At 31.8% G+C, this 11328-nt stretch overlaps 1 protein-coding gene across 2 annotated transcripts in view; it reads left to right on the plus strand.

Moving 5' to 3' along the window:
- Positions 1-5256: 5256 nt before the first annotated feature.
- LOC106458848 (F-box only protein 25-like) overlaps positions 5257-11328 on the plus strand; it is a 40386-nt gene continuing 34314 nt past the window's right edge. The window contains exons 1-2 of one of the 2 annotated variants that reach the window (XM_022385204.1): positions 5257-5466; positions 10989-11015. In XM_022385204.1, the coding sequence (XP_022240912.1) occupies positions 5354-5466; positions 10989-11015 (140 nt within the window). In that variant the 5' untranslated portion in view covers positions 5257-5353. The remainder of the gene's footprint in view (positions 5467-10988; positions 11016-11328) is intronic. The other variant, XM_013918402.2, reaches the window with a different exon arrangement.

The raw sequence follows: 11328 nt of genomic DNA on the forward strand, positions 1-11328 counted from the left end.
TGTATTTTTATTGCACTTTTAATGTTTATTGTGTTAAGAAAAACATAGAAGCACAATTTCCTATCCTTTGTTACAACGGACTGGTACACCAACTAATATATATATATATATATACAATCATCTTTATCGTCGAATCCATCTAAATGGCAGATAACCGATGGTAATATCGAAAAATACTGGATTGATTAGAACCTGTTGCCAAAATTACAATGCAGATTTCTAAACTTCTGATTGGCATTTCATATACATGGGTGGTCAAACTTACAATCGTTATTTGTCCAAAGATATTTTCAATCGAAAAGTAATCATCCAAGCCGGATTCGTTGGTATACTTGCCTTCAACTGGTGTCATTGTTTTATGTGCTTATTTTTTCAAACAAAAAGGATCTTTCTTTTGTAATGAATTCGGTGATTGGGCTCATTGTACTATTCGAATTAACAGTTTAGACTGCAGGGCTAAATATATGGTGTAAATATATTTAACTCACTCACTGCCATAGGTACATGCATGTCCTCCTCTAGAGTATTGACACAGGAGCTTCGACCTCCTTAAAGAAAGAGTGTTCCTCCTTCAAACTTTCCAGAGTTTACCAGTATCTAACTGCTATTGAAATATTAAAACATGCGTTTTTTTATTGTATATCCAAAAATAAACTGGCACTGGGGGAATTGTTTACCTTTTAACTTTACAGTGAAACAGTTAATGAGCATTACATAGAAGGTCGAAAACTCTGAGATTAACGCTTTTAAAGCATTATTATACATTCTCAACCAGAAAGCAACATTTCATAACCTGAATACTATAAAAACTTGTGTCAAATAATAAAATTTAAAAACAAAAATTAATTACCACCAGCAGCAATAATTAGACTCTTGTACTTTTTAAAAGTAAGCTCTCCTGAAGATTGTTACTTCTATAGATATACCAAAGGGATCTGGAAACAAATCCAGTTCGTACACCCGCCCGTGGTACTTGAGCAGGTATGCCGGGTTTGATCCTTCTAGCTTCTGAGTGAAAGGTATTAATACAGTTTCGAGGGAGACCAGGAATATAATAGCCAATTTTAGCATCCATCAGCAACCATCTAAACGTTCTCATATAATCCCATCATGCCTAGGTGACCTTCCAGATACGAATAAGAAGGGTTATGCCATATAAATAAGGACCCATCCTCCCACGGTCACTTCAGGTCTGCCTGCTAAGTTTGGTCCTGCCATATTTAAAATTGTGGGAGGAATTCGCGGACAAATAAATTCACAAATACACAACGGCAATGAATAGAAGATATGATGTGATTCAATTTGTAATAGGTATAAATGTGCAAGTTACCAAAAACTGCATGTAATAGGTATAAATGTGCAAGTTACCAAATACTGTATGTAATAGGTATAAATGTGCAAGTTACCAAAAACTGCATGTAATAGGTATAAATGTGCAAGTTACCAAAAACTGCATGTAATAGGTATAAATGTGCAAGTTACCAAAAACTGCATGTAATAGGTATAAATGTGCAAGTTACCAAATACTGTATGTAATAGGTATGAATGTGCAAGTTACCAAAAACTGTACTTTGGTCACTTCAAAAGTTGCCGTATATTTCTAAAATTTTACCGAAAAAAAGAACAAAAAATAAGCATTTCTCAGAAGGAACTATAATATATTTTCCAAAGGCAAAATATACGATTTTGTTGTATTTTATACCTAACGTTTCTCTAATATTAATCAGCACTATTTATTCAAATTTGTAAATAAATAAATAGTTTCTGAGAAAATTACTGCTGTAATGTCTCTCTTCATTCGTTTTTGCTTCCTATTGTACTTATTCCATGATTCGTCTAGCAAATATTTTATGAGAACATAAGCGTCAACTACACTATCGTGTATGCCACTTACATTATGTCTGAAATACACAGTGTGCTCCAGTTATTCATTTATTAATCATTGTAAACCTACGAATGCTAAATGTATTCCATGCTGCTGTAAGAATGTTTTAAAGCCGAATACTATAGGTTGTGGCTTATGCTTCAATGTTACGCCAAATTACTTTGTGTTCTAAATCATGTTTGGACTCTGAACGTTAAAAACTAGACCAGAAAAATCGTGTCTAAAATGGCTTATGAATTTTTGAGTTGACATAAAAACAAATTGCGATGATATTCAATTCAATATTTGATAACTTTTTTGTTCAAGCTCTATGAATAAAGGGTGGAAAGTTTTTGTAACAAGCCTGTGTTGACAAACAAAACCATTTGTTTTATTTTACTAAATAAACACGTAACTTTAGGACGCATGTGTAATCTTCTTTTAATTATCTGCTATTTCGCTTTCTGGTTCCCCGGTGAGACAATGGTAAATCTACAGATTCACAGCGCTAAAATTCGGGGTTTTATTCCCCGCGGTGGACACACAGCAGATAGCCAAATGTGACTTTGCTCCAAAACAAATAAAGACTTTCCAATCGCTGGGTAACAGCTACTATCTATAGTTATTTGTGAAATCTAGGCTTTCTGAAATGTGATCCATATAGTCCATTAGGTATTGCCGCTGTCAACAACACACGACTGGTTGTGTTTATAGTCATTTTCTTTCAGCTGTGCCTTACGTCAACCAACCTGAGATAACTAGTTGTGACGTCACACATCGGGTGCCTGATTAAACTGTTTTCTGAAGAAAATGTATTGGCTTTTCTTTCAAGCTCGGGGATCTGGTAGACTTTCTAGCTTTTTTTCTGGGAGAAACATTATACATTTTTTCCTTTGTAAATTTTGGTTAATCGTATATATTCTGTTAAAATAAACAGTTTTCCTGCAGACTTGTATTTTTTCTTGTCACGAATTGTACTTACATTGATACATGGGCACTCACAGAAATATTTTCAGGGGAGGGGGGGCAAAATATGTATGTAGAGGATCAGTTTTTACAGTGCAAGTCAGCAGACTAAAATAATATATATGTTACCCGTGCTTAAAAGCAAACATAAATTTACAGTTTTAATAAAAATTACTAAAGTTATTTAGTTTAACTAAAATGTTAACTTTACATCATAATACGTGCATTTTTTTATGAAATGTAGGGGGAAGGTAATTGCCCCTTCCTGTAGGTGCCCATGCATTGATGTCGATCTCTTTGTCATGAACAGTACATTGATATAGCTACTATTATGTTTATTTTAACATTCATATACTCGTTTTTTATCATTTATGATCTGTTATTTTGATTCAAATAGAAATATTTTTATATAATGTACAACGTAAGAACCACACCCTCGTGGCTCAGTATTAAGTCTGAGGGCTTATATTACTAAAAAATCATGTTTCGATACTGGCTGTGGGCACAGAACAGATAGCCCATTGTGTAGCTTTGTGCCCACAGCTGCATCTATATCTGACAGATCTTATTCATTGTTCAAAAAGGTTAAGCACAAAGCTACACAATGGGCTAGCTATGCTCTGCCCACCACGGGTATCGAAATCTGGTTTCTAGCGTTGTGAGTCCGCAGACATACCGCTGTGCCACTGGGGAGTCTTTTGGTTGTTAGGTTCATATTACTTAAGTTTATGAGAACTCCTAAACTTTGCAAAAGCACAACATAAGAAGTCGAAAATAAAAAATACATGAAGTTTCTTAACCAGAGTTTTTTTTTTATATTTTAGTCACTGTTTTTCAAGCCCCAAATGGTTTTTACGTATAATAATGGTTACGTAAATGGTTTTTAGTGTATAACTACGGATATATTTGTCTACATAGCATTTCTTATTGACTCTTTTAACAAAATCCGCAATATATCAAAGGAATATTACAACTGTAGTTGGGATTGCTGCCTTCTAAAATTAAAATCTGTAAGTATTTTGTTTCTCATGATAATTTTTTATAATATCGGCACTGGTAAAATTAATTTTGAGTATAACTTAAGTTTAAATTCATTCTAAGAATTAAAAAAAAAGTCAGATATAAACTAGCATTTTATCATTACACGATCCCAAATTTTCCATCTGAAACAACAGTATCAATTTTTTTCAATATGGTTTTATATAATCTGAAGTTATATTCCATTAAAGTAATATATTTGTACATAAATAAACGTCAATATATGTGTATGTGTGTATCTATTCCTTATACGTTTTCACATTTCTTGATCAATTAGCAACAAACTTGATACAGTGATACAGGGTGACATGAGGAAAGTTATGAATGGGTTTTGTACCCCATCATCCAATTTCATACTGACAGCATTCTGAGAAAAGAACATATCTTTGTTTTCAGTATTGGTACCTTTATGTATTTTTATTGCATTTTTAATGTCTATTATGTTAAGGATAAAAAACAACAACAACAAACAATAGAAGCACAATTTTCTATCCTAAGTTACAAACGAGTATTTATTTCATTCGTCCAACGGACTGGTACTCCAGCTAATATATACATGTACATATATGTACATATAAACGCGCGCGCGTGTGTGTGTGTATTATGTATAAGCTCACATTGTACATGAATTGTGTAAGCAAATTATTCATCTTATTATAAACACTTTTTTCTGATTATTGTTTTTCGAAAGAGATACGTTATTAATTGTTGATACATATTCTGTAAATGAATGTGAAAGTTTTATTAACTTGTTGCTAAAAACATTCTATTTCGAAATCTTAACTTATATGGTTAAAAGTACATTTTTATATTTATGAAATACAATTCTAATTTCGCAAAATGCCAAAATCTAGAAGGTCATAATAAAATATAAGTGGTTATATTTTATCAGATGATATATTTAAAAAATTGACTGTCCTTTAACCTATAATAATAGTATCTTTATTAACCGAAAGGTAGCAGCACATTAGTAGAAATAATACTTCTAATTGTATGTTATCCAGGAAACTACTTTAATGATTTATTATTAAAATTATAATCAAAAAGTTTTGAAATTAACCACTTCTTTGTTTTTATTTGTAAAATCCGCCATGTTAATACTATGCAGAAAATAAAATATATCATGTTCCTATTACTGCAACTTTATCCTATATAAATTATTTATATTATATCTTCTTGTAAAAAAATTACTTTGTATATCTGTGTTTTTATAAAAAATATGGATGTTAGGATTTACTATTATAATCCAACAGGTTGTAGAAAGTACTATAGGACGCATTGATGTGAGATGTGTATGTAAACTCAGCTGTCCGTCTCCCCTTGATAGTCGTAAATGTCACGTGGCCTGACGTCATTTCCGTCAACAATATCATAATAGCCGTGAACACAAGCGCAGCTGATCATTAAAGTTAATCGTGATACTTGTGTTGATTATAGAACAGATTGCCAAAAAGCGAAGTTTATAATATAAATAGAAAATAAAAAATGCCATTCATAAGCAAGGATTGGAGATCGCCTGGTGAGGCATGGGTAAAGACGGACGAAGGTTGGGAACGGAAAAAAAATCTTGAGCAGCTAAATCGTAATATGAAGAAAAGGTATGTAGGCCTAACGTACCACTACCAGATGAAATGTTTATTGCTTGGTAGTGGGATAAAATGAGGCTTGATGTCTCTTTTTAGAAGGAGGCTTCACAGAAGCATACCACGAGTTATCGTTTAATATTAGCATATCCTTTTTAAAGCTCCGTTTATATGATGGATAATTAAAATGATATTGCTGTTAGAAGAGGGTTAGAGACTATTTTCACTTAAAAAGAATGATTCTCTTAAGAACAACTGGACGTATTTAAGTTTATATATATATATTTTTAAACGGCTCACATTTTTTAAAAATTCTTAAGATTTTTATTCTAATGTGAAATCTTTAAAGTTTAATATTTTATGGTATTAATAATTACTATTTCTATAAAGTTTTACTTCTTTAAATTCATAAAGTCCATTTAGAACTGATATTTAAATTTAATTGTAATTTGCAGTTGTAGATCATATATGAAAAAGCAAAACATATTTTTGTTTTTCTTAAGGGTTTCTTGAATCACAGAAAAAGTTTTTGTGACAAGTTATACTTGGATACAAGTATTTCACTGGAATGTATCACCATATAACAGGTTTAGTCTTTTATTTAAAAAAATAACTCAGAGTTCAAGATAGTAGAATTGCATAATTATACTAAAATATATACAAATAAAGTTAATGATAGATATATATTTACACAAGATATAGCTTTATTTTGTTCTAAACACGTGTCTGACATACTGCTTGCTTTTTAATATACTTGTATTAAAATATAACATTCCTAACAATTACAATGTGCTCTATGGGACGAATTATTTGTAACTTTCATGTTATCATTAAATGTTATTGATTAATACTAATTCGTACACTAAAACTAAAAATGTCATACTGAACGAAATGTAACTAAGTTGTTATCACGGAAATTTCTTCGAATTCGCAAATTCATTAACTTTTAATGATCGAATAGTTGTCAAGAAATACATCGAAACCGTTAAACATAATAATTTTTAAACGTGGAACTGAAAAAAAATTGTTAGTGTTTGCGTAAAAACACTTGTAATTTTTATTGTATATTAAAAATAACCATATAGCCTTGTTACGTTTCTTAACACTTGTAACAGCATCGTTCATCATAACGAAGAGAACGAGATAAGTTGTGTACGCCAAAGTCACATTAAACCTTCTCTGTTATGTAACTAAAACGACAGTAAATCAAATTAAACATATATATCTTTATTATGTATTTTAGACATTATTAAATCACTAAATATCACAATTTACGGATATATATATTTTGTACTGTTAACACGATGGGTAGTACGTTTTTTCTTCGACTACGCCTGTCCTTTGATGTTTTTTATGCTATATTTATAGTAATTTCATAGGCATATTTGTCGACGTATTTTTCATATATTTTATTGTATATTAATTTGTTTATATTATAATCAAATGTGTGCTATAACCAGTGTTACACACATCTCTAATTTTACGTAGAAAAACAACTGCATCACATTGTAGAAATACCTTTGTTTCAAAGGTGTGATGGCTTACTTGTATTAAGAACAAAATAAAGACTTGCGTTAGCCAGTGAAGGTGTGAATTTATATTACACATTACCAATGTTTGGTTTAGAGAAATTTGAAATTATTTTAATCTTGAAATAACTTTAATATATTTCAAATTAGCAAGAGACATTATACTACAATCGTGATAAAGCTATCATTATAGAGAAACTGGTGTTCATTGATTTTGTAATATTTTTTTACATAAATAACGCTTTGTTCAATGGAAAGTGTTTGGTATAGTTAGAATCAAGTAGGACAGGGGAACACACTGCCATGCGTTTCGCAACTCGGTTGGTAACAGTAACTAACAACTTGATAGTCTGTCTACCAGCTGATTGAACCCTTTAAGCCTGCTTGTCTGGGCATCCAGGGAGGTCATATTCAAGGCGTGCTTTGTTTGTAAGGAATGCCACGTTCTGAGCAGACGTTTTCTTTCGGGCCGAAAATAATTTTTACTTTTTATATAATGATTCTGAAGTGAAGCTTCATTTTTGTTTGTTTGTTATTAAGCACAAAGCTACATAATAGGTTTTCTGTGCTGTGCTCAACGCAGACATCGAAACAAGATTTCTAGCCTTTTAAGCCCCCCAGACTTACAGCAAATCATCGGGGAGGGCGATAAGCTTCGTGTCTAGATACTTGTTTTTCAATCAGGAGATGTTTAGAGGAGTATGTGTTTGTAAAAATAGGTGTTTCAAACCTCTCAAACGATTCTGATCTGAACTTTATGAGAGGGAAAACATGTTTTTGATCCTGCTTTCTTTAATTTCCCCGCCTTCATTTAATAGAGTTAAGTTTTGCTTTTTTAATTTTTTAACCAAAGCTTTCAAATTTTTAGAAGTTTTCCTAGAAATCTTCAGTTACAAACTTTTAAGTGTTTAAAACGTTTTCCTAGTTTCACATAATATTAAACCGATGTTTCCCGCAATTTTAAAAAGAAATGTGTAAAAACCAACAAAACATGGTAGATATTAGGGTAAATCTGGGGTGTTCAAAGACAATAATTTATTTTCACCTCGGTTTGAAACATGGTTATGTTTGGCGAAATGAAACCTTTAAGTGGAAAGCATAAAGAGAAAGCTAAACTAAGTAATAAGAATAGAAAAGCAATCCACGATGAGTTAGATCAGCTTCAACAGAAACAGAAACAAAAAAAAAACATCAGCAAACACCTAGAATTCCAAGTGGAAAGTACACAGAAAGAAAGAAAGAAAAAGTTACTACTTCTAAGAGAATGTAACCTATATTATGTTTTCAAATAAATAAAGCAGTTTGGCAAATAGAGCTACAAAAAATATCTATCGCCTTGTAATAGCATGAGGCACTTATGAATGATGATGATAGAATAATGTTCACAGCTAGATAAGTTTTATAGCCAGGTAGCTAGTGCGTCAGAAGAAAAAGTGACGTCATAAATCGTCATCAGTGAATCAGTGTCAGAGCAAAGAAGTGCAGGGATTGTTTAAGTAGCTCTACTTTGAGTTTTTATCTTAGTCTGGGTTTCAAGGTCAGAAAAGGGAATAGAAACGGTCTGAGTAGTACCACAAACAGAAGGTGAGGGATGAATTTGAACTACTTGAGAAGGAGGAGGAGGACAGACTTTAACAACTTGAGTTGGAGAAAAGTTAATCTTAGGAGTATTTCGTGGTTTCTAGGCTTAAAGTTGATTTGGAAGAAACTATAATGAGACAGATGAACTTGAATTGTTAAGAAGAAAGCACCATCTTGAAAATTTTCGTTAACACTCTGATAGTTTCAGAATCAATGTGGTATCACAACAGAGAATACATCTGAGGCCAGAGTAGTGATATTTCCTCGGTTGTAATAGTTTGATCAACGGTATGAATGAAGAAACATTGAAAAATCTTGGTACTAGAAGACTGGTTGCAAAATTTTCGGAACTTTTCTTGCAATCAAGAACAGATTAATAGTCCAGTCTTTCTGGAAGCATGTAAGAACAAAAAGTCCACTTCTTTTTTTTTTAATCGTACGATCTTAAGAGGATCCAATCGTACTGTTGACTTAAAGAAACAGTTTAAAGACTGAGGTGGCAAAAAAAAAAAAAAAAAGGAGACCGAAAAACTATCAATTATGAAAGGTGTGACATAAAAAGGAACAGGAATGAAAAAGAAACAAAATAAGTAAACAAAACTGAAAGAAAGTCCTGAAATGGATTGTTTTAAAACAACAACAAATTAAATAGCGCATAAGAATATGACGAATCCATGACAACTAGACACCTAAAAAAGTGACGAAGTAGGACATTTAGACACCACTTGTTTATTATAAAATAAAACAACAATTTTCTCCATTATATGACAAGTATATAATATACCTAAGCCTACTACATTACCAGTTTACTTTAGTCGATTATATGAACTGTATAGATATAGGCCTATTTTATTAAAAGTTTAAATCTACTCCATTATTCGATCTACATAGATATTGGTTTATTACATTTTAATTTACTCCATTGTATGACCTGCATGGTAACCGGACAACTAGACAATTATTAGATGTCTAATTGTCCGGTTACCGGATATGACAAACAGCAAAGAAATAGAAAAGGTAAAAAGTAACAAATGTGAGTTTAAAGATGATTGGGTAATATAACTAAATTAATTGCAAATAATGACTTTTTGTACACCTTAAGTAATAAAATAATTGAGGGGGTTTGTGAACAGAAATAAAAAATGACTTTACTACAAAAATAAAGAGTAAGTTATTTATTATGCGCGGAAAATCAAGAATAAAATTTGTTGTCAAGATCCGTTACCAAGTATATATTTTATCTACACACATATATATATATATATATATATATATATATTGCTATCACTAGAAGGTTGTCACCCAATGGGTGTTAGGTTTTAACTGGATGTGATCAAAATTTAAAAATTGTAATGATATTTGTTGTTATAATGTCAAATTCTAGAAGAATAAATTATAATAAACGTATCGTTTCACAGTATAAATTAAGCTGTTATTGATTACGTCACAACTTTGTCCCCAGATCTAGGACCTACGCATGCCCACTCGAATTTGGTAGCTCTTCACATCAAACTTCCTAGTGAATGTCTAATAACTGTTATCTTTAGTCGTGAAAATTAGCAGACACTATCTCTTGAACTACCCTTTCATTTCCCAACAACAACTAATGTTCTATCTAAAGTATTTAGTGAATAGTGATTAATTTGCTTGAGATTAACTTCTTAATTCTATTGCGTCATTTAGAATTTGTTCGTACCTCTGTAAATTATTACATGATCAAGAAATCGTATAGATTCAGAATTGCCTTTGACTGATAAATAACATGTTCCTACCAAAATAATATTCCCCTTTTTATTTAACCAGAGATAATCCAGTGCTTGGTTAGCAAGCACCAGGCACAAAGCTGTAATATTAATCAGATCACACAGCCCTGTAGTAGACGTTGAGCTAACAGCGAACTTAGGGTGTCCACCTAAATATTTTTTTAAAATTTAAACAACGTTTAAATTAGGTACCCATAGTTAAATGGCTAAAAGTCACATATTTTGTTATATTTTTGCGAGAGATAAAAATATAACTACAGTAATTCTAATTGTTATTTTACCTAACCATAGCAAGTTCCAAGCGGTCGCTTGTCTTGCTTGTTCTAAGGCCGGCACTGGAATAAAAAAGATGATTGTTTCCACAAGTGTTATGAAATGTTAATTAGTAATATGAATGCATAGCCGTTTGGTAGTTTCAGTTTTGTTTTGTTTTTTATCGCATGAAGCTGTTTAGACATTACAAGGCGGCATGATTTTGATAACTGCGAAACGACTAATATTCATACTGTAAACCTTGCACCAATACGAGAAATGTTTATTATCTCTTGTGGCGGTTGTCTGTACTATGTTTTTACTAATTGTATTTTCTATTAAAATATTTATATATGTTTCTGTATTACGTCTTCTTGGTTCATCATGAGTCGTAGTACAATGTCACGATCAGCTCGAAGACATCAAAATATTCTAGAAAGTAAGTAATTTAATAAATATTACATTGTGAAGTATTGTCAGTTTTAGCCATACCAACTAAATTACCAGTAATGTGTATATATAAATATGTATAAACTTTATCATATTCTAACCCATTGTATATAGGGTGTTGAAGAAAAGTCAGTCAACTATCTCTAGTAATAAAAAAACTTTTTCTGTACCGAAAATCCTTGCTACTTCAAATTTTTTATCTTATTGGAAGGCCCGGCATGGCCAGGTGGTTAAGGCACTCGACTCGCAATCTGAGGGTCGCGGGCTCGAATCCCTGTCACACCAAACATGCTCGCCCTTTC

Source organism: Limulus polyphemus, unplaced genomic scaffold, assembly GCF_000517525.1.
Source record: "Limulus polyphemus unplaced genomic scaffold, Limulus_polyphemus-2.1.2 Scaffold523, whole genome shotgun sequence".
Classification (NCBI taxonomy): Eukaryota; Metazoa; Arthropoda; class Merostomata; order Xiphosura; family Limulidae; genus Limulus; species Limulus polyphemus.